Source organism: Protopterus annectens, chromosome 13.part0 (genome assembly GCF_019279795.1).
Source record: "Protopterus annectens isolate FY-2018-M chromosome 13.part0, PAN1.0, whole genome shotgun sequence".
NCBI classification, from domain to species: Eukaryota; Metazoa; Chordata; order Ceratodontiformes; family Protopteridae; genus Protopterus; species Protopterus annectens.
Genome location: NC_056747.1, coordinates 10,091,639 through 10,118,793, shown reverse-complemented (window position 1 = coordinate 10,118,793; position 27,155 = coordinate 10,091,639). Strand labels below are relative to the sequence as shown.

Here is a 27,155-nt window from a genome sequence, read left to right as displayed (position 1 = left end):
ATCTCAGAAGAGCTCTCTCTGTGTATATAGTAGCACACGTGCTAAATTCTGGTTCAGTTTCTAGCAACGGGGGTAGCATGAGAACCACAAGTCATATTACCAGATGTATGCGATGTCATTCTATAATCTAGGACAAAAATGATGTTTCTCTGGCAGTCTGTTTTTGTAACCTGACATAGAAGGATCACTCATCTACTTCATCTTGCCTTGCTCTAGTAAGTGACAAGAGAATACTAATTCTTTAGATCAGACAGGAAAATATAGTGAAGTTAGATAACTATTGTTCTTCTGTATCTGTGTGAATCTGTTCATCTGTGTTACTTTAATATTTCCTGTGATGAAACTCTGGTGTTTATTGTAAACAGATATTTAGAATGTTCATGTTCTTTAATTATTTATTATTAAATGCATTTAAACTTTTCATTGTGGCTGGTCCTTTAGAGAATATGTTAACCTTTGACAGTACTCGTATCTATTTGGTGATTCTGTGGCCACTCCTGAAAGCCATACTACATTGGTCAAAACACTAGCATTTATACTAATATTAATTTCATTCAGCATAATTGGATACCCTTGTAAGAGACTTACAGTAGCTGGCTCTGGAGTGTCTGGTGGCAGTAACTATCTTATAGTCTGAGCAGAATGGGTCATAGCTAGTAAATCTGTGCCAGCCTTCCCAGGTGTTGGTATGCATGTGTGAAAATCAAATCTCAAAGAGTGTGTGTGTCAGTTGCTTGGATCAGGGACACAAATTACTGATTTCACAGACAGGGTGCTGGAGGACTTGGCTTAGACACTTGGCTGAGGACTCAGCTCTATAGCTGTGCCAGTGGGGGGGGATGTCTTATTGGGGACCCGGAGGGAGATAGAGAGAGATCCAGACCCCGAACTGAGTATGTTCCCTGTATGCTCTTAAGAGAAATTGTGCTTGAGGCAGAGAGCTGCATCTGGAAATACTGTGTGCATCTACTTTTGTTCCAAGATAACGTCCCTCTCCAGTGTCAGTTATGAGGATTAGGCTCCTTGATTACTGGCTTGGGGGGGGGGCATCACACTCATCAACATGGAAATAAATTTACTTCAACAAATACACACACATCAATTGTCCAGAAATCACTAAGTGCAAAACACATCTTCGAACTTACTAATAATAACCTTTTAAAATAAGTTATTTTGGTTTTCAGCTAATAATCATTCTTTTTAGAACTTCAATGTAAGACACTCACCATTAGAATTTTCAGGTCTGCCCTTTCTGCTGGATTCTTGATCAAGCTTCATTGTAAAGAAAAACAAAATAATGAAAAAAATCAGTACACACAAATTGTACCTAACTTTGTCAAAAACATTCACTCCTTTGGCACTTTCAAGTGAAAATACAAAGCAAATGACTGGTACTGAACCAAGGGTTCCCACACACAAAGCATATAGTTCACATCGTGACCGCAACAGAAAATGAAATCAATTCACTCATTTAAAATTACTGCCCAGTAACAAGTTGTGTTTATCTGGTATACGCAGGTATGCAATATTTCTATCCATGTATTACAATTTAAGCAGAATGAACACTTCAATCTCTGATACTTTTACCTTTCTCTAACTCCCAAATCTTACCAAGAAATGCTTTTAATCTACAATCAAATTGTTTTGAGATGTGCTAGTTTTCTAGTCCAATGTTGGCAATAAGCCCAAGAAATATTTTAATCTAGTGATTTTCTCAGTAATGCAAGCACGGACCTTTTTTTTCTGATAAAGGCTCCACTAAAATTTGATCCACTACATGATGAATACTGTACATTCTATAGGATAAGCCATCTACCACTGAATTCAAATATCCAGCACCTCCTTTGGCTCCTACTCATCCTGGGGCCACTACTTTCTAAGGGGCAGACTGGATTTGCCCCTTTGCTGAGTGTGTCATATTCCCTCCTGAGATGGCAAAACATCATGGCCATCGGGCTTATGAATGTCCAGTTAACTGGGGCAGGGCAGCAGAGAAGCCAGGGCCATCCTAGTGTAGGCACCTGGGGTTTTCAGTTAAGTCTCATCTTCCCTGATGTAGTGGGCTTATATCATCTGGGGGACCACCTACATGTAGGAACTTCTTTTTGTGCACCTGCCTACTGCAGCATTACACTTCATCATGGTACTAGTATCATCACTGGTACCTGCGAAAGACATGTGCCCCTGAGTACACCCACACATCGTTTCCTTCTGTGAGCAGGCAATCTTTTGTCATTCCTCTCCTCCAGAGGCACCAGTCAAACCTGGGTCACAGTCATTATGATAATGGAGCAGCCTCAGAACACTAACACGAAGTACTACTTACAGTATACAGCACACATCTAGTCTACACATATCAGGGAAGAGGACAGCACAGACACCACCTATGTACAGCCCAGTGAGGTAGCATCAAATGCACCACCTAGTGTACAACCCACTGGGGTAGCATTAAAATGCACCACCTAATGTACAACCCACTGGGGTAACATCAAATGCACCAAGCCCTCTGGAGTGACATTAAATGCATCACCTAATGTACAACCCACTGGGTTAGCAACAACATGCACCACCTAATGTACAACCCACAGGGGTAACATCAAATGCACCACCTAGTATACAACCCACTGGGGTAACATAAAAATGCACCACCTAGTGTACAACCCACTGGGGTAACATCAAATGCACCACCTAGTGTACAGCCCACTGGAGTAACATCAAATGCACCACCTAATGTAAAACCCACTGGGTTAGTAGCAAAATGCACCACCTAATGTACAACCCACTGGGGTAACATCAAATGCACCACCTAATGTACAACCCACTGGGGTAACATCAAATGCACCAAGCCCACTGGAGTAACATCAAATGCACCACCTAATGTAAAACCCACTGGGTTAGTAGCAAAATGCACCACCTAATGTACAACCCAATGGGGTAACATCAAATGCCCCACCAAATGTACAACCCACTGGGTTAGCAACAAAATGCACCACCTAATGTACAACCCACTGGGGTAACATCAAATGCACCACCAAATGTACAACCCACTGGGTTATTAACAAAATGCACCACCTAATGTACAACCCACAGGGGTAACATCAAATGCACCACCTAGTATAAAACCCACTGGGTTAACATAAAAATGCATCACCTAGTGTACAACCCACTGGAGGAACATCAAATGCACCACCTAGTGTACAGCCCACTGGAGTAACATCAAATGCACCACCTAATGTACAACCCACTGGGTTAGTAGCAAAATGCACCACCTAATGTACAACCCACTGGGGTAACATCAAATGCACCACCTAATGTACAACCCAATGGGGTAACATCAAATGCACCACCTAATGTACAACCCACTGGGGTAACATCAAATACACCAAGCCCACTGGAGTGACATTAAATGCATCACCTAAGGTACAACCCACTGGGTTAGTAGCAAAATGCACCACCTAATGTACAACCCACTGGGGTAACATCAAATGCACCACCAAATGTACAACCCACTGGGTTAGCAACAAAATGCACCACCTAATGTACAACCCACAGGGGTAACATCAAATGCACCACCTAGTATACAACCCACTGGGGTAACATAAAAATGCACCACCTAGTGTACAACCCACTGGGGTAACATCAAATGCACCACCTAGTGTACAGCCCACTGGGTTAGTAGCAAAATGCACCACCTAATGTACAACCCACTGGGTTAGTAGCAAAATGCACCACCTAATGTACAACCCACTGGGATAACATCAAATGCACCAACTAATGTACAACCCACTGGGATAACATCAAATGCACCACCTAATGTACAACCCACTGGGGTAACATCAAATGCACCAAGCCCACTGGAGTAACATCAAATGCACCACCTAATGTAAAACCCACTGGGTTAGTAGCAAAATACACCACTTAATGTACAACCCAATGGGGTAACATCAAATGCCCCACCAAATGTACAACCCACTGGGTTAGCAACAAAATGCACCACCTAATGTACAACCCACTGGGGTAACATCAAATGCACCACCAAATGTACAACCCACTGGGTTAGCAACAAAATGCACCACCTAATGTACAACCCACAGGGGTAACATCAAATGCACCACCTAGTATAAAACCCACTGGGTTAACATAAAAATGCATCACCTAGTGTACAACCCACTGGAGGAACATCAAATGCACCACCTAGTGTACAGCCCACTGGAGTAACATCAAATGCACCACCTAATGTACAACCCACTGGGTTAGTAGCAAAATGCACCACCTAATGTACAACCCACTGGGTTAGTAGCAAAATGCACCACCTAATGTACAACCCACTGGGGTAACATCAAATGCACCACCTAATGTACAACCCACTGGGGTAACATCAAATACACCAAGCCCACTGGAGTGACATTAAATGCATCACCTAAGGTACAACCCACTGGGTTAGTAGCAAAATGCACCACCTAATGTACAACCCACTGGGGTAACATCAAATGCACCACCAAATGTACAACCCACTGGGTTAGCAACAAAATGCACTACCTAATGTACAACCCACTGGGGTAACATCAAATGCACCACCTAGTATACAACCCACTGGGGTAACATAAAAATGCACCACCTAGTGTACAACCCACTGGGGTAACATCAAATGCACCACCTAGTGTACAGCCCACTGGAGTAACATCAAATGCACCACCTAATGTACAACCCACTGGGTTAGTAGCAAAATGCACCACCTAATGTACAACCCACTGGGGTAACATCAAATGCACCATGTAGTGTAAAGCCCACTGGGGTAACATAAAAATGCACCACCTAGTGTACAGCCCACTGCAGTAGCATCAAAATGCACCACCTACTGTACAACTTAGGAGGGCAGTGAAATATACCACAATCTATACACTGTAAAGAATAGCACCAAACCACACTACCTATGTATACAGCACAGGGAAAGAAAACAGAAACACAGTACTGTGTGGAGTCTGCATGTCCTCCCAGCATTTGTGTGGGTTTCCTCCGGGTGCTCCAGTTTTCTCCCACGTCACAAAGACATACATGCATCTGGAGCATTTCTCCCTTGGCCTCTCCTGAAAACTGGCTTTGTTCCAAGTCGGACTTTCCCGGAAAACAAATGTTAAGTAAATAAATAAATAACATAATGTATGCAACACAGGGAACAGCATTAAAACATACCAACTATGTATACAGCAGAGAGGAACAGTACAAAAATGCAGTAACCTAATGTATGCAGCAAAGAGAACAGCTCTAAAACGGGTCTATATTAGATCATCGAAATGGCAGAATTTTGAATGATCTAATATCGAACCCAATATCGCGAACACTGAAAACAGCGAAGCTGCACAAAACCGAATTCTTTCCTAGGGAAAGAATTTGGTTGGCCATTGTTGTGGCTTCGCTGTTTTCAGCGATGCGGTGGAAAGTCACAGGTTGGGTTAAGGTAGGTGTGTGATTGTGCGGACGTTCGGTTTAGGGCGCTGGTGAGTGTGCGATAGTGATGGACCTTAGGGTTAAGGTCTGGGTTAAGGTAAGTGGATAGATAGTAGTGTAGGTGCACTGTAGTGTAGGGTTAGATGTAACTTTTAAATGTATGTGTGTGAATTGCTGATTTTTAGTGTGCTTGTGGTCTATGTGTGTTTCTCGAAACAGCAAATTTTTTCCCTGGAAAAAAATTCACTGTTTTGAGGTTTCGATATTGTTAGGGTTCGGGTATTGCAGTTCACCATTACGGCATTCGACAATGAGCCATTTCGATGATCTAATGTAGACCCCTCTAAAACACACCCCTGTGCATACAGCACATAAGAACAGCACAAAATGCATTACTTCATGTATACAACACAAGGAATAGCACATAAATGTACCACCAACTGTACATTCAACAGAAGGCAGTAGTACAGAATCCTACACAATGTACATACCAAAGGGCAGAGCACTAACATGCAACCCCTATTGGAAAAACACAAGACGTCAGCACCAACGCACATCATATAGTTGAGACGGCACTGATATGACAGGGCAGCTCCAGTCAGACTCAATGCAGAATGCCGTGCTCCCTTTGGTACTTACCCAAAAACTTCGAAAGGCCTCAAAGGGTTCACAGGTAGGTACTAGGCTATCGGCCCTAGGGCCTATACAAGCCCAGCCAAAAAGGTACCCTGGCTTTTGCCACCCAAGAAAATCATTTTCCTGTGCCACTGTCGAGCAGAGCCATAGAAGTGATCCCTGGGGTGAATTTCCTATTTCCCATCAAGATTTTTCTTGAAGAGTACTAATGAGGAGCTTTGTTTGATATAGATAGGTAGTTTATTCCAGAGCATGGGAAGTCTCTGGGACAGGAATCTAACCCTTCGGCATGTTATGTTTATTGTGGTGACAAGGTTTAGGTCCCTAGAGCGTGTAGCTCGGAGGGATTGGGACTTCTTTAAGTGGAGCATGTCCAACAGCTTTGGGTTTGACATAGCTTTGTATGTTAGGCACAGATCACCTCTGAGAAGGTGAGATGCGACAGGGTAAAGCTGGAGTTACTTGAGACAGTCTGCGTACGGCATCTGTTTGAGGCCGGTAATCCTCTTTGTGAGGTATTTCTGCAGCCTTTCCAGTTGTTGTAGAGGTCTTGTGAGGTACATACCAAAAGGGGCGTTGTACTCTATAATGGGTCTAATGAGTAATGAGTAGAGGGGAACAATGACCTCTTTTTCTGGATGAGAAACATTTTGTGATGAGGTGTGCCATGTAGAAGGATTTTCTGACTACTGTGGCAATGTGATTATCAAAGGAGGGAGTACTGGCCACCTGTGTCCCAAGGTCTCTTATCATACAGGTCTCATCATCATACTTTCGGTGTTAAGTATACTACCGCCTATGTTGTAGTTCATGGGTACAGAGTTTTTAGCAAAAGGGATGACAATGCACTTTTTGGCATTGAGACTGAGGCCATGGCTTTGACACCAGGCATCTGTCTCAGTGAGGCCCTTTTGTAGGATGTGCACATCGTTAGGAGTTTCGATTAATGAAAATAAGCTCTGGACTCAAGAACCTTAGCTACCAGCAGAGACTAGAAGCCATGTCCTTGCACTCAGTGTGATGCAGACTCCTAATAGTTGGCATGCGCCTCGCTCTCTGTGCCATTAGACATCTCGCTACCCTTGACCTCCTTTTTCTCAGTAAATCAAACAGTGCAGCTAACACCAGAACCAGAGACGTAAACCTACATTAGCATATAACCAAGGTTTGTTGTGGGGATAGATACATCACCCAGTATCTCCCCCTGCTCTGTAACAGACTACCCAACAAGTTAAGTGATGCAACTCCTCATCCACAGTCAAACAAAATTTGAATGAGTGGAGAGTAGATGGTACTTTCAAGTTTACACCAGAATTAACTGTCCTCACCCTCTTGGAGACAGAAGGTAAAGCCTGAGGGTGGTTACTTGCCATGGCTGGCATAAATGGGCTGCAGGCAAAACAAAGCACCCTGAACCCCTGCTAGGTAAGGCACACTGTTTAATAAGCCGAACAGGTCACTGAATATACACAAACGCTGAAAGCAATAACCATACGTTTTCGTCCAAAACTTCATCAGATAATATAAATACATGCAATCAAGCACTTATATACTCCACAACACAAAACTTTTGCCAATTGTTGTTCAAAAGGAATTATTTATTTAGGTTTATGTAAAAAATGTGACGCCTTTTATGTGGGTAAGAGTGAAAGAAAGATTAAACAAAGAATTTATGAACACACTTATGATATTCAAACTAAATGTGAAACTAATTCTTTGTATAAGCACACCAAAACATGTTTGGAAGCAGAATTTCAATTTTTTATATTAGAGGTTGTACCAAAAGACCCTAGGGGTGGTATGTGGGAGACTTTAGTGGAATACAGGGAATTATACTGGCAAATTGTTTTGGAAGCCAGTAAGATCCCTGGTTTAAATGATAAGATCTCCCTCACTCCTGTACTAAAAATGAGGTCTGCTAAACTGTGAGATATGCGTGCAATAATATGGATGGCCAGTAGATGGCATTATCATAATATGTTTCTTACACTTTTGTATTTGTACATATATATATATGTGAATTTATTTAATTTAAAAGTTTTAAATACATTTTAGCATATTTTATATTGGTTATATTAGCTATACTGTTTTTAAATCAAGATTAAATGTGGTTTCCTATGTATTACAGAGTTTTATATACAGGTTTCAATGCACTTCAATGTATTCATTTATCTAATTTGTGTTTAGAGTATTTTTATTGGTTGATTTAAATGTGTTGTGGAGTATATAAGTGCTTGATTGCATGTATTTGTATTATCTGATGAAGTTTTGGACGAAAACGTATGGTTATTGCTTTCAGCGTGTGTGTATATTCAGTGACCTGTTCGGCTTATTAAACAGTGTGCCTTACCTAGCAGGGGTTCAGGGTGCTTTGTTTTGCTTACAAGTGATTTTTGCATCCTTCTTTTTACGTTTTACCAGTGCTTTTTAGGATGGAATCACCTGCTGGAGCTATGGCAAACTGTGGAGCTAAGACTAATGAGGTCGGTGAGCTCAGGAAGCTTATCGGACAGCTCACTCAACTTGTGGGGCTTTTGACTCCAGTCAGCCAATCATTGGCCACGGTTTTGACGACGTTTTCAGTGCCTGGGAACCAGGAAGTGCCTCAGCGTTTGGATGTGCGAGAGACGGGCAAGCAGACGAAAATGAAAGCGGAGATGCAGAAAAGCGAAATGGAGCTGAATCCAGTAGTTTGGATGGATTTCCTAGGGTTTTCATTGATGAAACTGATCGCGGACAGTCCCAGCAACCAAACAATGGCAGCAATGTTAGCGAGGGATTACGTTTTGGTCCTGGTGCTAATAACAATTCCACAGGTACCAAAAGACAATTCAATGACATTTTTAATGTTGTTTTTGATTTTGATACCAAAGACAATAGTAAAGACAATTTCCAAGGGACTTTTACACAAAAGCTTGAGGACCTGGACTATTTTTTATATAAATGCAAAATGTTAGAAATGGATAACACTTATTTAAGGTATTGTTTAGAGCAGAAAATAGTGCCCAAAGGGCTTAGGGTATGCAAGTACCCTAATAAGGTAGTGGAAGGTACTGAGTTTTATTTTGATTTGATTGAAGCCTTTGACAATTGTGGTTTTGAAATAATGAGGGCCATTATCAAAAACAATGAAGTAGAAATTAAGAAATTGCAAGAAACTGTTGAATGTGTTAATAGGGACATAACTAATGATTTACTATTCACTGTTGATGAAGAAAGAAACAAGTACCATAAATTATTGCATAACCTAGAAAGTAAATGTGTAGAGGTAAAAAACAGAAAATTGAACAAAATAGATAAGGACATTAATGAATATAAAGCTAAAAAACAATACCCGAAGCCTAAGAATTGGGTAAGAAATAGTAGAAATCATGAAGGAAATTACCATAGGAAAGTTAATAATGACATTTCTGACAATGAACCACCTTTGGACAATGATTATGATACTGCATTTCCACCTTTAAGACGGTCTGAGAGGCTTATGCATAGGGAACCTGTTAGCTACAATTCAAAAAACTACAAAACCAGAAACTGGGGAGCTCAGGACAGGAGACGACCAGTCTGGGAGTAATTGTTAATGATGGTTTTAAATACACTTATAAGGATTTTAACATTTACAATTATACTGATGTAACAATAAATATTAATTATTTTGATTTACTCACAAAAGGGTTTGGTTTTATTCCTAAAGAAAGAACAAATATTTTTAAATTATTAATTGATATTAAATTATTTATTAGGAAGAAAAACTTTGAACTATTATTCAAAGGAAAAGGTTTTAACGTTAACAATGATGAATTGAGACGTAAAAGCACTTACAATCCCCCATTACATCCACAGCTCAAAAACTTTGAATTAGGATTGGAGTATGAGCTAAGGAAAATTTTGAGTAGTCAAATGGTGCATTCAAACTTAACTGATTCTGAGCAGGCGATCTTAAAGTCACTCAGTGAAAACAGGGGTATAAGAATTATGAAGCCCGATAAGGGTGGGGGAGTTGTGTTGATGGACCACATAAATTATGAGAGCAAAATGTTTAATATTTTAAATGACACCACAAAATACACCAGAATATCTTTAAATTAAATCAATATTGCCTATAAGAGAATTTATGTCATTTTGAATGATTTACTATTGGATGGGGTTATTGATATGGGTACATTTAGATACCTGCATGTAGAAAAGCCGAGAATACCCTCTATATTTGGGATTCCAAAGGTGCACAAGGATGAAAACGACCCGCCTTTGAGAGTAATAGTTTCAGCCGAAGGTTCAGTCACTGCACCTCTAGCAAAGTATATAGACCAGAAGGTAAAGAAGCTTGTCAGTGATAATTCTGTTATTTTAAGGGATTCCTGGCATTTACTTAGAAAGATGAATGAATCACTGGTAGGTGAAACAAAGGGTTTTGGTACTATGGACGTGATTGATTTATTTACAAGTATACCGCATGACATAGGTTTAGAATGGTTCGAGGAAATGTTAGTGGATTCTAAACTGTTCAAACAGAATGAATTTAGAACTGTGTTATTATTGATGGATATTGTCTTAAAGAATAAATTTATCTTTTTTCAAGGCGAGTATTTTAGACAAATTAGAGGTGTGGCTATGGGGGCACATTGTGCTCCCACCTATGCCAACATCATAATGGCATTTTGGGAGAATAAGTTTGTCTTGAATTCAGAATACAATAGCAAGTGGAGGTTATATACTAGATTCCTCGATGACCTGTGTTTTTTATGGGGGGGTACCGAAGATGAATTTGTAGAATTTGTTGAATATCTAAATGGTACCACCAAATTTTTGAGATTTACCCACAAATATACTGTGGAGGAATTAAAATATCTTGATGTCAGTATTAAGACACAGGAAGGTTTTAAATCTAGAATCTTTAGAAAAGAAACGTTCTCAAATTCATACCTGCACTATTTGAGTTCACACCCCCCACACCAAAAAAGAAGTGTCCTAAAAGGGCAATTTGTGCGGTTATGTAGGATGACCTCAGATGATGGTTGGTACATTAATGAATGCAAGAACTTAAAAAATATGTTCTTGAACAGAGGTTATCCTGAAGAACTAATTGACAGTGTCTCAAAGGAAGTTATGGAAGGTAGAAATGATAGGTTTGCCCCTATATTGGGTAAAATTGAAAATTGTGCAACCCAATATGTGAAAGATACAAGAATAGATGGTTTGAAAGATGATTACACCTCAGGTATTGTTACTACATATGATGGGCAGGCAGGATTGATAAGAAGAATTTTTAACAAAGAGTGGAATAACTTCTCAAGGATTTCTGACTTAAGTCATATTCAGAGTGACATAAAATATATTTATAGGAAGGGTAACAGCCTTAAGGACATTTTTGAAAGAGGTGGTAATAAGAATTTTCCACCTGTAGGCAGTAATAAAAGGGCTGGTGTATATAAATGTGGTGCATGTAGTTATTGTTCTTATTTGATTACTGGAGAGTCTATCAACTTGCGGGCTAGGAATAACAAAAAATTAACTTTAAAAACTTTTGCCAATTGTTGTTCAAAAGGAATTATTTATTTAGGTTTATGTAAAAAATGTGACGCCTTTTATGTGGGTAAGAGTGAAAGAAAGATTAAACAAAGAATTTATGAACACACTTATGATATTCGAACTAAATGTGAAACTAATTCTTTGTATAAGCACACCAAAACATGTTTGGAAGCAGAATTTCAATTTTTTATATTAGAGGTTGTACCAAAAGACCCTAGGGGTGGTATGTGGGAGACTTTAGTGGAATACAGGGAATTATACTGGCAAATTGTTTTGGAAGCCAGTAAGATCCCTGGTTTAAATGATATGATCTCCCTCACTCCTGTACTAAAAATGAGGTCTGCTAAACTGTGAGATATGTGTGCAATAATATGGATGGCCAGTAGATGGCATTATCATAATATGTTTCTTACACTTTTGTATTTGTACATATATATATATATATATATATATATATATATATATATATATATATGTGAATTTATTTAATTTAAAAGTTTTAAATACATTTTAGCATATTTTATATTGGGTATATTAGCTATACTGTTTTTAAATCAAGATTAAATGTGGTTTCCTATGTATGAAGCTGTTTTTACTGCATTTAACTTAATATTGCACTTGGAATCCTTGTTTGTTACTATTTGACTGTATTTGTAGCAAATTCTTCTGTGTAAGCTGTAGTAGCTGATTCATAGCATTTATAAGTGTTTGCTGTACCTGTTTCTGCCTGTTTTGTGAAAAAAAAGAAAAAAATATCTCTTGTTTTTCCTGCTTTACTAGTTTAGTCCAGTTTCAGAGTTGCTGATTCCTGGGCTTTGGTTGTAGTTCCTGTGTACTGTTTCCTTGCCTTATTTGGGGAAGGAAGCTACCTTGTTTACCAGTGGGAGTGGGAAGCATTGAGCTGCCTTTTGTCCAGTTTTGTGAGGTTTCAGCCAGTAACTAGTAGTTTATTGGTCACTTTGGGCCAGTTTCTAGCTTTTTCCAGCCCCCTGGTATAAACGCTAAACGCCGCATTAGCCGATTTAGAGCGATTTAGCGGCGAGCTGCCACTGTTGCACACTAGGGCAGTGCCGGTTAAGCAGGTTTAAACTATTCGGGCTACCTAAAGTCCACTCTTCAAATTTTCCCTTAAAACTACCTTCCTCGAACTATACTACTGATCAAATCAGCGTATCCTATAACTAAAAGATCAACTCTACTTGACTCCAAGTAGACTATTCTCTATCTATTAAACCTAGCACTTGCTCCTACAGTACTTATTACCTTGATACGGCACTCTTGTCATAGATAGTACCCCAAAAGGCAACCCCCATTTCTCGGTCACCCACGCCCCCGAATCTTTTTAAAGTTTTTCGTCTACCCTTCTAGCATGTCGAGGGATCAGTTGCTAGTGTCCTCTCCTGCTCAGCTGGTGAACCTGGGAATATTGAGGCAATGTTTCAATTGCCTCATGTACACAGACAACCCTTTCCTCCTCCCACAAAACACAAATACATGCGAGAGATGCAACTATACGGCCAAACTGGAGGCTGAGCTCTCTCAACATAGGACTGGCAAGACCAGTCAGGAGGAGAAGGTTACCACACACACTATAGACCCAGGCTCACATAGTACCATTACAACCTCAAATCATACACATAAACACACAAAGACATACTCGGAGGCTCTGATCAAAAATCTACCAAAACAGCAGAGGCCACCAAAGCAGACACCCAAACAACCACCACCTCAGAACACAACACCCGCAACACATAGACCTCACAGTCAGAGTGTCAAACAGTCACAGCCCTTAAGGCCAAACACAATGCCAGACACACTAGTCATTGGTGACTCCATAGTCAGACACACTGATGTCCCGCCACCAGACTGAGTAAGGAGAAGGTCACAGTAAGCTGCCTGTCGGGTGCTAGAATCACCCACATAACGCAAGCACTTAGGTCTCTCAACAGCAGGTACAAATATGACTCCGTCATTGCCCACGCTGGTGTAAACGACCTGAGACGCACCGCCTTGGACTACATGAAAAGAGACATTGAGGAGCTCTCTGATTATGTAGCCCAGGCAGGTATGACCCTGACCTTGAGCAGTATCCTACCTTCACCAAGAATGATGCCACAATACAGAGATAAGATGATCAGCTTTAACAATTGGCTTAAACACTGGTGTCATTCAAAGGGGATCCAGTATCTGTCTGCCTGGGATGACATGCTGGACAAGCCACGCTGCCGCAAGGGACGGCTTGCACCTGTCACCCTGGGATTCGGATATTGGCAAAGGCTCTTGCCACCCCATAGTGCCTTTTTAGGCAAGGCTCAAATTCTAAACCTACCACCCTAGAACACAAAAAGGAAAAAAAACTAAGGGTAATGCTGCTCAATGCCAGAAGTCTAAATCTCAAAATGCACGACTCGAGGCCCTTCTCAGTATGGAGAACATCGATGTCTGTGCTGTGACAGAAACCTGGTTCAAGGCTCCTGAGAGCACCCCAGCTATCAGGTTTTACCTCATATCATGCTCCGCCCCAAAATCCGGACAATACCAAGAAAGGAGGGGGTATCCATATTCATCAAGGACACCCACACCTCAAGACTGGTGGCAACGCACGATGCATCGGAGACCATCCAGGTGCAATTAACCATAGGCAAGACTGCTCTGCAAATTGTAGCATGTTACAGGCCACCCTCACAAACTCAGGAAACTCACATGGCCTTCCTGAAAACACTAGAGGGGATAAATGTATCACCAAACACCATCATACTAGGTGACTTCAATTACCCTAATATAGACTGGGAACACTACTCAAGCCCAAACACCCTAGCCCAAAAGTTCCTGGAATTCATAAACTCAAATGCCATGGAACAACTAGTCACCATCCCCACAAGAGGAGATAACATACTTGATCTCATCATCACGAACATGGGAGCACAATGTTCAACACCGAAGTATACCCCTCACTGGTGAGATCAGATCACAAACTAATCTCGCTGGAGGTCCTCATCCCACCCCCACCTGAAATAAAAAGACCACAGTAAAGAACTTCTCAAAAGCCGACTTCACACTTCTAAAGACTAGTGTGGTCTCCTTTCAGGCCCCGAGCCGGAAAACAATACTCAAGCCGCTGAATCACTTACAAACGCCTTCTACCAGCACCTGCAGGACTGCATGGATAAGGCAATCCCAAGCAAAACAAAGACTCTTTGTACCAAAGGCAAGCGTCCAGTCTGGTGGACCCCAGCCATAAACAAACTCTACAACAAAAGGAGGAAGCTACTACAAGATAGAGCAAAATCCTTAAAAGGTAAGACACCCTTGATCACTATAAGTAAAAAACTAAGAGCTCTCATAAAATCATCCAAAGCAAATTTGAGAGAAAAATAGCTAAAGACTCAAAAGACAATCATAAGGCCTTCTTTAGCTATGTTAGAAACCTAGGAGGAAACTCCCAGATATGCTCAGAACTAGTTCAAAATGATGTGAAGATTACTGATCCTACAGACATTGCCAACATACTGGCTGACAGGTTCAGTGCAAACTTCTCCCCTCCCCAAAAGGAGAGATATCTATACCAAATGAGTGCAGCCCCCAAACATCTCCAGCCCAAGTGAGAACTGCTCTCTCCAAAGCAAAAACACAGCATCCATGGGACCCGATGGTGTCCCCGGCTGTGTGCTCCACGAACTCAATGAGGAATTAAACCCACAGCTAGGACAGCTGTTTAATCAAAGTCTTACCTCTGGATACGCACTCCAGGAGTGGCGCACTGCAACTGTGGTCCCACTTCACAAAGGCGGTGCCTCCACAGACCCTGGAAATTACCGCCCATTAGCTTGACAAGCCTTATCTGCAAAGCCATGGAGAGGATCATAATGGACCTCATAAATAAAGACATAGGGAATTTGCAGACTTTGGATCCAACCCAGTTTGGCTTTGTCAAAGGCAGATCATGCCTTTTAAACTTGGTTGACTTTTTGAAACAGTCACCAAAGCCATTGATGAGGGAAAGGCAGTCCATACAGCCTACCTCGATCTGGCTAAGGCCTTCGATACAATACCCCACTCGGGTATCATTGAAAAACTCATCAGCTTAAATGTTAACCCATACATCACAAGATGGGTTGCAAACTGGCTGAGTGACAGAACCCACAGGGTCAGAGTTGCTGGCGCCATGTCAGACTCAAAGCCTGTCACAAGTGGTGTCCCACAGGGCTCAGTCCTGGGCCCACTCTTGTTTGGCATCTACTTTTCAAGTACAACCAAACACAGGAGGGTTATGGCTGACAAAGTTTGCAGATGACTGCAAACTGGCGCCATAGTAGAAAACACATCTGACACAGATATCCTTCAGAAGGGTCTCACAGAAACGGATAACTGGTGCCAGAGCCACGGCCTAAAGTTAAATGCCAAAAATGCATAGTCATACCCTTCGGGAAAAACAAGGTTACCCTAGCTACCAAATAGGTGGCAATCCACTGAGCACAGAAGAAGTTATCAGGGACCTGGGGACCCAGGTTGATAGTAGTCTGTCATTCGACACCCATGTAGCTAAAGTAGTTAGGAAGTCCTTCTACATTGCCCACCTTATCATGAAGGGATTCTCATCTAGATCAAGGGAGGTCATAGTCTCCCTTTACTCATCACTCATCAGACCAATGATTGAGTACAATGCCCCATTCGAATGTATCTGACCCGACACTTGCAGCAGCTGGAGAGGCCACAAAAGTTCCTCACCAAAAGGATAAAGGGTCTCAAAAATCTGTCCTATGCTGCCCGACTGAAAGAACTCCAGCTCTATTCAGTCGCCACGCTTGCTCAGAGGTGACCTTTGCCTAACATACAAGGCCATGTCAAACCCAGATTTGATGAATATGCTTCACCTCAAAAATCTAGATCCATCAGAGCCACAAGGGCGGAGACTTAAACCTCGACACAGCTATTAATAGGACGTGCTGGAGGGATAGATTCATCACCCAAAGACTCCCTATGCTGTGGAACAAAATCCCGGTACATGTGAGGCAGAGCACCTCGCTGGCCTTGTTCAAGAGAAATCTTGACCAATGGATGGGAGATCGCAGATATACCCCAGGAATTACCTCAGTGTCACTGCTCGACAGAGGCACAGCAAAATAATGGGTATAGTTCCCCATACTAAAGGGGTGGCGTAAGCCACAAAACAATGGGCTAGGCTTATAAATGCCCTCGGGCAGATAGCCTAGTATGAACCTATGAACCTATGAACCTATATACAGGTTTCAATGCACTTCAATGTATTCATTTATCTAATTTGTGTTTAGAGTATTTTTATTGGTTGATTTAAATGTGTTGTGGAGTATATAAGTGCTTGATTGCATGTATTTGTATTATCTGATGAAGTTTTGGACGAAAACGTATGGTTATTGCTTTCAGCGTTTGTGTATATTCAGTGACCTGTTCGGCTTATTAAACAGTGTGCCTTACCTAGCAGGGGTTCAGGGTGCTTTGTTTTGCTTACAAGTGATTTTTGCATCCTCCTTTTTACGTTTTATAAATGGGCTGTAGACTGATTCACCTTACAGTTCCTATGATCCTAGAAGGCAGTGGATATCAAAAGGGGACAGCAATGACACATGACCAAGTGTTTAACACCTACTGCCACAGAACAGTACAATATGAACTACATTCGACAGTGAAGCGTGTATGACCCATTGCTCCCAACCTACTGAACAAGGCACTGCATATGCTACATGTATCAATGGACCCACAGTCTCACAATGCCACAGAACACACAACTATCTCTCAATGCCACAAAACACACTAGGACTATCTCACAACGCCACAGAACACAATATAACTTTACCTACCTCACAATGCCACAGAACACACTACAACTATCTCACAACGCCACAGAACACACTAAGACTATCTCACAATGCCAGAGAACACAATATGACTATCTACCTCACAATGTCATAGAACACACTACGACTTTATCTACATCACAAAGCTGCAGAACACAGCACAACTTTAACCACCACCTAGTTCACAGGTTACAACTATGCAGATGATTGGGTAGATCATTAGCAGCCTAAGCAGTACAGTTCCAACTATATGATATCCCTTAGAAAACAGAAGGAATCTGGAGAGCTCCAGTCAGACAAGATTAAGAAGAAACAGATTACAAAGGATTAGTCCACATAGAATCACTTTAGCTAGCAGATCAATCTCTCTCTCTCTCTCTCTCTGAAACTCTTCCTGTTGCAGAAATAAAGATGCCTTGTTGAAATTTCATGTAGTTTATTCAGTTAAGAATGCAGCTGGACAAGAGTTACTGTTACAACAGGAGGACATCAGAGACTGTGTCTCCTAGATCTGCTAGCTAACATGATTTTATCTGGACTAATACTTTGTACTTTTTTAGCCTAAGGGATTGTAAGGCTAGCGACCACTTTATTTGTCTAGCCTGTGTTTGAAGGGGAAGACTACTTCAGAAAAAAAGGATTTTTTTGGAAAGGTGTCTATTATTCCAGCATGCTATATTTATGCTTTGGTGGAGGTTTAGCTCTCTTGTACAGGTGTTTGCAGTGAGTACTAAGCTAGCTGCCCTTGTGGGCCATTTTAAGCCTATCCAATTTCCCCTCAAAGGTAAGAATCAAACCCTGTATCTTCTACTTATACGGTAAACACCTTACCTATTACGCCAACCCTCAACCATCCTCGTAACTAAGGTTCTTAAGTCCAAACAGAATTTTCATTAGGACCCTTTGAGGCCTTTAGAAGTTTCTGATATGCACATGTGTAAGAGGTCAGGCAGGACATGGTCATTTGGGGTCTTGTAACTTGGTTTTCATCACCATGTAAGAGTTTGTAAACAGAGCTTCTAAGGGTTCAGCATAGGTTATGGAATGCAGTCCCTTCATTTTCTTACTGAGGAAATATTCAAGTTGGATCATGTGTTTGGGCAGGTACAAGTCAAAGGGAACATTACACTTAATTACAGGCCTAATAACAGAGGGGCAGAGAAGGATAACATTCTTGGACATAGAAGAGTGACCAATGAATAGCAGCTGGGCAAGGTAGAAGAACTTTGTAATGACTGTAGATACATGGTGGCTGTAGGAGATCTCACGGTCTACAAAACTAAGTACCTAATAATTAATTATGTTAAAGGGAGGTGTCATTTATGTAGAAGCTGGTTGTGTGTCATATTTTCCAAAGGGCACAGTACTATACATTTTAGTAGTTAAATTTAGACTAAGGTTGTGAGACCATTTGTTTGTACATGTTAGCCCCTTTGGTAGGATCTTGGAGTCATCCAAAATGTTGATAACAGCTTGAAGTTTGCTATCATTTGTAAATCTGGTCACCTAAAGACAGATGGATGCAGCTCTGACATCAGAGAAATAAATACCAAACAGAAAATGTTCTTTTATTAAGCAGTGGTGGACCCAACTCACAAGAGGACTGTGTCCCAAATCCTGTCAGTTAGCTATTCTGTTGTCCTGCAGATTCCAGAAGGGCTTACATTTAGTTTAATTGGTTCGTCTGTGGGAAACAGAGAGGTGGAAGGCAGCTGTCTGGAGGATTTGTCTGCTGACACTGCTAGGACAGCTGGGTCTGCAGGGAGGTTCTTGAACAAGAACTGTGCACCCTGAGGAACTTTATAAACCTTATCTGGACGTTTGGAAGCTGGGGCCTGAGAATCAGGGGCCTGAGATGCAGCCAGAAAGGCATCATGATAGGCTGGGAGTAGAGGAGGGAATGCAGATGGGGAAGGCTGGTCCATCTGTAGTAGTTCAAAATACCTATTTTAGTTTCAGAAACATCTGAGGCCTGCCATTTGAAATGTTCTCTCATAAGAGAAATGGTGTTCGCAAAGGAGAATTCTTCCTCTGGGGACTCAGGGCTAATAGTGTCCTCCTCCTCAGGAGTAATTAAGTCCTTGGGAGATTCAGTTTGGGAACAATATGCAAGTGATTCATCAGAAGAGGAGAGCTCTTCTCTGACTCCTCTAAGGCCTGCACAGGTGTAGGGGCCGGTTGGGGCACCCGAGACTGAAAGGCCTGGAAGGCTCTGAATAGACTTTGGGAAAAAGCTTCCCATCCAGATGCTGGTTCTGTTTCTGTGTGTTTTAATTTTTGCTTCCTCTTAAGAGGAATAGAAGGATGAGTTGGTTTTGGAATACCTGAGTGGATAGAAAGGCAGGAGTAAGCCCATCCGATACCAAGAGCTGTGGTTCCCCCTTGCCATCAGGAGTTGATGGCTAATCAACCTCAGCATACATACTCTGTGTTTCCACCGAACCAACTTCCACCAAGGTTTCCAGTTCTAGCTGTGAAACCAACATCCAATGGGACTCTGGCCTAACACTTGTCTCAAGAGTCTCACCGGATTCTTGAGGTGCAGCATGGGCGTCAGGCCTAACTTTTTTGGCATTCTCCTGAGCCAGCTCCTTGGAGGTACCTACCCCACCCCTCCATGCCTAATGCCAAACGTTGGAGTCTCTGGTTTTCTAAGTAAAGTTTAAAGGCAGCCAAACAGCTGAGCAGTGTCTTTGGCATGAAAGACTTGCAGATGTTGCAAGACGTATGGTCGTGGCCTTCACCTAAACAAAACAAACAATGATCATGCGTGTCTTTCTGTGGAATTTGTCTTCCACAAGCACACTTCCCCTTCCTAGCTGACATGTACATTTGAAAAGCTAGAAGAAAGGTAAACAAACAAAAAAAAAAGCAAAAGGGTTCTTATCTGTATCGGATGACCAAAACAAATGAGTGAACTGATTCCCGGAGCTGGCGATCAGAGGTCCTTAGATCACTGTGACAGAAAAGTTCTGAACTGGGTACATGCAGATGTCACCTTTACAGTTGACGTCGGTTTATGGCCCTGACATGCAACATGTACCCCTGATCCAAAGTCTTTGGTATACTGGCCGGAAGTCTGGTGCTGCAGGCAGTGATCTCCCTACAGTTATGAATACTGCAACATGAGAACAGAAGGACATCTCAAGTATGGCAGTAGAACAAAAGGGCAATAAAAGAACATTATATGGAACAAAGGATCATTTGTTGTTAAATAAAGTCATACTGGAGAAGTGTAAAAAATGATAGAAACTTAGTATGGCATGGACTGACTACCAAAAAGCATTTGAGTGTATCCCACATTCATGGATAAGAGTGCTTAAAAATGTATAAGATGCACCCTACACAGATTGACTACATTAGAGTGACCATGAAACAGTGGTAGACCACTCTGCAATTAAGCCATGATAGGAGGACAAATTATTATTCCAGGGATAAAAATTCAAAGGGCGATATTCCAGGGTAACGCTCTGTCACCGTTGCTATTCTGCCTTGCCCTTAATCCATTAAGCTGTCTACATAACAGCTTAGGCCATGGCTATAATTTGGCTCCTAGAAAACAAACAAGTGTAAAGACTTCTCATCTTCTCTTTGTCGATGATTTAAAACTGTATATCTCATCAGATCAGGAACTGAAAGCACAACTGCAAGTTGTCAAAACTTTTTCAGATGATATAAGAATGTCATTTGGTCTTGATAAATGTGCAAAAGCAACCTTTAAAACAGGAAAACTGCAGCACCAGGAAAACATCAGTTTGGGACAAGAATGTGATATAAAAGAACTTGAGCAAGAGGGAGTGTGTAAACATTTGGGAACTGATGAAGGATCAAGAATAAAACATGAACAAATGCGAATAAAACTTAGCAAGGAATACTTTAGAAGACACAGTGTTGACATCTAGAAACAAAATCCAAGCTATAAACCAATTTGCTCTTCCTGTCCTTACTTAGAGTTTTGGAGTGATTGACTGGCCCCAAAATGTGTTGGACAGATTAGACAGAAGACAAGAAGGTTGCTTCATGCTCACCAAATCATTTATAAAAATCAGTGCATACTAAGATTATACATTCCCCATTCTGAAGGAGGGATAGGCGTCCTTGAAATTGATTACATGTATAGATCTGCAATCATGGGACTCCACACATATCTACTGACCTCACAAGACCCAAACGTACTGAAAGTTTTGAAACATGAGGAGAATAAAACTAAGATGACTTATATACTTAATCTAACAGAAGCATGTAGACATCAAGCAAGAATGGAAATCAAACCAGAAGTAGATAAAAATCGGGCAGCAACTGAATGTGCAAAAAAACAAAAGAAAGAATGTAAGGTAATGGGGCAGATGAGAAGGCAAGACATGTGGGAAATGCATAAATACAGAAAACGTCTGGAAAAACCTCATGCTGATCAGGAACGAACACAGGACTGATTAAGGAGACACGAATTCAAACCCAGAAATGAAAGGTTAATATTGGCAGCCCAAGATAGTGGGCTACATACACGCTGATTTATAAAGTCCATTGAACATGTGGGAGAAACAGACATATGTAGGTTTTGTAAAACCAATTTGGGAACAGTCGCACACCTCGTTGCGGGTTGTGACATACTAATGGTAAAAGAACTGTACACTGAAAGCCATAATAACGTGGCAAGGCTGTTGCACTGGGGATTGTGCAAACATTATGGTAATGAAGTAGCTGAAAAACACTGGAAATGAGCCAAAAAGCATCATAGAAAATGATGAAGTTTATATCACATGGGATCACCCATTATCAGCAATTCAAAGGATACATGGCAGAAAAAGTACAGTTTTGTACCTACCATAAATGTAGATGTCCGATAGATATGCAACTGCAGTCATAACATATGGGTTGAATACCATAGCTTAGCTGGGGGAGGTGGTATGCTCTAAGAAAAGGATGGTGTAGCTATCAATCCCTGCAGGACTGCCGAAGCAAAGCCTGCTCTGGATCTGGAATATAAGGGGAGGTTGTAGTGTTTGGAAAATGTATGCACGGAGCTCCATGCAGCAGCTTCTAGAATGTCTTTTGTAGGCACCCCTCTTAAAAATGCTGTAGAGGTGGCTGTAGCTCTGGTGGAGTGTGGTCTGACATTGGCTGGCACACTTTCCATGGAAGGAATAACAGAATCTGATGCAATGTCCAATCCATTTTGAAATTGTCTGTTTGGAAATTGCTTTTCCTTGTACTCCAGGGGCGCAAGCTACAAAAAGCTGATCAGACTTCCTACTGGTCTTGGTTCTGTCTAGGTAGTAGCGAAGTTGTCTGTGTATGTCCAAGGTATGTAGCAGTCTTTCCCCTTTGTTCTCAGGATTGGGAAAGAAAGTAGGCAGGTGAATTGCTTGATTTAAAGAAACCCTAGATACCACTTTTGGCAGAAAGGTAGGGTTGGTTCGTAAGGAGACCCTGTCTCTGTGAAAAGTTATGAACGGTGGTATTGCCATTAAGGCCTGTAATTCCAAAACCCTTCTTGCTGAGGTAATGGCCAGCAGGAAAGCTGTCTTCCAGGAAAGAAATTGTAAATCCACAGAAGCTGCTGGCTCAAAGGGAGGTAGAGTCAATTTTTCTAGGACAAAATTGAGGTCCCAAGCTGGTACTGATGCCTTTCTTGGGGGCTTTATATTCTTGATTCCTCTAAGAAAATGCCTTAACAAAGGATGTGAAAACACAGGTGGATCAGTTTTGTATCTAGCTGAGATAGCTGAAGCATGTATTTTTATGGAAGAGTATGAGAGTTCGTTATGTAGCATATCTGCCAAGTATTCCAGAATGAGTGGAATGCTCAAAAGTGATGCATCATGACCCTTGTTGGTATTCCAAATGCTGAATCTCTTCCTTTTGGCTGAGTAAGCCTTTCTGGTGGATGGTCTGCGGGCTTCTGTTAGTATCCGCTGAACTTCCTTGGAGAGAGGTAAATTGAGGTTATTTATGGGATTTCCCAAGCTGTTAGCTGTAGCATCTGGATGTTGGGAAGAACTGTCCTGAAGTTGTGTTGAGTCAAAAGTTGGGGCCATTGTGGAAGGGCCCACGTTTTGTTGTGACATATGCTCCGTAGTAGTGGGTACCAGTGTTGTCTTGGCCAGTCTGGAGCTATTAGGATCCCTTTCGGCTGCTCTGCTTTGATCTTTAATAACACTGTGGTCATCAGTGGCAGAGGTGGAAATGCATAAATTATTAGGGAGCTCCAGTTGAATGAGAGGGCATCTATTTTCCATGCTTGTGGATGATATGTCCTTGAGCAGAACTTTTGTAAGTGATGATTCAGGTGGGAGGCAAATAGGTCTACGTCCGGCCTGCCCCATGTCGAGGTGAGTCGTATAAAGATGTCTGGATGTAGCCTCCATTCGTGGGGGTCTAGGAAATTCCTGCTTAGACTGTCCACAAGAACATTGTCTTTGCCTGGAACAAACTGGGATTGTAACTGTATGTTTAGACCCAGTGATTTTTCCCAAAGATTCATTGTCAGTCTGCAAAGGGGGTAAGAATGAGTGCCCCCCTGCTTGTTTATGTACCACATCACAGTGGTGTTGTCTGTCCGTATTAGTAGGTGGCCTTGTTGAAGTTGTTGTCCAAAGGCCTCGATGGCATGCATTACTGCTAGCATTTCTTTTTGGTTGATATGCAGATGTGTTTCCTTTGGAGACCATTGTCCTTGAATACATCTGCCCTCCATGTGCACCCCCCCATCCGAGGTCTGAGGCGTCTGTGGTCATGGTCTGTGTTATCTCAGGTTTTTTGAACGACATACCTGTGTTTGACTGGCTTACTGTGGCCCACCATAGAAATTCTTTTTGAAGACATGGAATGAGTGGAATAGTTGCTTCTAGGTTGTTGCTGTGTTGAGACCATAAGCTTTTTAAGTATCATTGAAGCTTTCTCGTGTGTAGTCTTGCTAGTGGAACCAGGAGAATGCAGGATGCCATGTAACCCAGGGCCTGTAGGAAACTCCTTGCAGTCATCTGGGTGAGCTTTGCTAAACTTTTGAAGTAATGAGTTAACTTCTTCTGCTTGTCTTCTGTCAGGTAAAATACGCCAAAACACAAAAATACCAAATAAACAAAAAAGTCCAGGTGAGGCAAATGAGAGGCAGATGAGAAGCAACAAAGCACCACAACAATAGCGTATACTTATTTATTATCCGCTTTCTGTCAGGTAAGCCATTTGAGAGGCTGTGTCTAGTTTGGCTCCTAAGAAGGTTATTTGCTGGGATGGCTGAAGTCTTGACTTTTGAAAGTTGACTGTGTGTCCCAGAGCCTGTAGCAAGTGTATGACATAATTCAAGTTTTTTGTCAAGGTTAGTTTGTTGTCTGCTTGTATGAGGCAATCGTCCAGGTACGGGTAGATTTGAATCCCCTGGAGCCTGCAATGAGCAATTACTGATGCCAGGCATTTCGTGAATACTCTGGGCGCAGTAGATAAGCCAAATGGCAATGCTGAGAATTGATAATGCTCTGGCCCTGCAAGAAATCTGAGGTATCTTCTGCAGCTGTGTCTGATAGGGACATGCAGGTATGCCTCCTTGAGGTCCAGAGTAATCAGCCAAGACCCCTTGCCCAGCATGGGAAGGAGTTGCTGTAGAGTCAGCATTTTGAACTTTGGTACTATGAGAAAAGTGTTTAAAGCGGACAAGTCCAGTATTGATCTCCATTGAGTTTCTTTACTTGGAACAAGGAACAGTCTTGAATAAAACCCCTGACCTTGTTCTTGTTGTGGAACTTTTTCTATTGCTTTGATCTGAGCAAGCAGAGAAATTTGATTGATAGCCTCTGCCCTCTGATTTTGTGGAAGGTTTGGCATGCCTTGTTTTCTTGGCAAGGTATGAAAATGGAACCTGTAACCGTGGTCTATAATGTCCAAAATCCATTTGTCTTTTGTCTGTTTGTGCCAATTTTTTGAAAACAAAGATAACTTTCCGCCCAAAGGAGCTTCTGTTTGCTCCTTGGTCAGTGGAACTAGAGGAAAGTCATTGAGATTGTCCCTGGGGCAGGAGAAACCCTGTGTCACTTCTTTGGTTTGCTGGTTGCCATTGTCGTCCCCTGTAGGATCCTCTGTATTGCCCTCTTCCTCGGCACGCCTGTTTTGCCCCTTTGACATGTTTCAGGATTAGTAAAGGACCAATATTTAGAAGGCCAGTTCCTGCTGAATCTGGGCGGCTGAACCTGGAGGAAATCTTTGACTGTCTGAACTGACTTGGCTTTTTCCTCAATGGACTTTAACACATCTGTGGCTTTAGCACCAAAAGCTTGTTCTTTTCCAAGGGTGCGTCAAGAAGTTTTGCCTTAACATGATCTGGTAAAGGTTGTTCTTTTAACCATGCATGTCTGAATGACCGCCCCAGTCATAGCTGCCCTACATGAAGCCTCCAATGCATCATATCCACACTGTAGAAAGTGATTGCTAACCTGCTGAGAATTATGCACAGCCTCCTGCAAAGACTTCCTATCTAAAGGTTCAGGAGAGGCCAAGTTTTTCTGTAAATCATCTAACAGGAAATCCTGATATTGAAACATGTGAAAGAGACAATTGAGAGCTCTCATAGATAAAGTAGTGGAGGTGTAAACCTTCTTCCCCCATCTCTCTAAGGACCTTGCTTCCCTGTCGGAAGGCAAAGGGTTTTTGGAGGTGGTAGCTGAAACCCCTTTACGCCCCTGGGAAATTGTTTCTAAATCAACAGCATGGGCCCTAAAGAAATGAGAATGGGTTTCTGGTACCCTATAGTATCTGTCAGGCTTGACAGGAGCAGGAGGAAGAGTATCAGGGGTAACACTGGAGTCAGAGTATAAATCAACCAAAACATCAAGCACAGGAGGTATAGCTAAGGGTCTGTGTTGGGGCTTTTTAAGGAAGGTTCGAAGGCGCTTTCTGGAATCTGAATATTCCTGGCCTTGTCACTTAAAATGCTCCCTCATGGAATGCAGAACTTCCCCAAAAGAAATATCCTCAGGAGGGGAGGCCGAGGGGATGGAATCCTCTGCATCCGAGTCCTCATAGGTCTGGAAGGGCTCTTCCTGGCTTTCGGAGTGAACAGAGTCCTCAGAATCTTCATCTGAAGGAAGAGCGTCAGAGGGTTCAACCCTGGGCCTCTTATCAGGAGGAGGCTGGGATCCTCTCTCAGGATGGGCCTGGGAACCTCTGATCAGGGAAATTAAATCTGCGGCCATAGACATGATTTGAGTTTCAGGAGTAGGCTGAGGTAAGGTTTTAGCAGTAAGATGCTTGGACTTGCTGGCTGCCTTAGCACGTGTGTAGGCCTTGATAGACATGGACATGGGAGGCCTAGCCGCTCCACGTGCAGGAGTGACCTTATCAACAGCAATGGTCTCGGGCATTTCCTCGGTTTCAGTATCCGGAGGAAAATCAATAACTGGCGTCGGAGTGGCCTCCGGTATCGGAGGTATCGGTAATGCGGTGTCTTCGGTTCGGAGCGGTGGAATAACCGCCTCAGAGGGAACCGGGGCACTCGCGGTTAGTTTTGGCGTGGTGTCGGTGGAAGACGCGGGCCGAGGATGTCGGTCCCGGTCTTTTCGTTTCTTAGGAGTCTGCGTTGTCGGTTGTTCCGACGGCATTGTATAATCAAATTTTTCGCCGAAAAAGTCTTCAGCGAACTCCGCCCGGCGCCTGAGTGCGCTTGTTGAAGCGAGCACAGGCGGCACAGGCCGAGACGTCGTGGTCTGGGCCAAGGCAAGG

General features: G+C 42.2%; 1 protein-coding gene across 2 annotated transcripts in view; it reads right to left on the bottom strand.

Moving 5' to 3' along the window:
• Nucleotides 1-27,155, bottom strand: part of MAP2K2 (mitogen-activated protein kinase kinase 2) — a 1,901,538-nt gene that overhangs the window by 177,763 nt on the left and 1,696,620 nt on the right. For both annotated transcript variants that reach the window (XM_044055499.1, XM_044055501.1), the window contains one exon: nt 1,227-1,272. In XM_044055499.1, the coding sequence (XP_043911434.1) occupies nt 1,227-1,272 (46 nt within the window). The remainder of the gene's footprint in view (nt 1-1,226; nt 1,273-27,155) is intronic.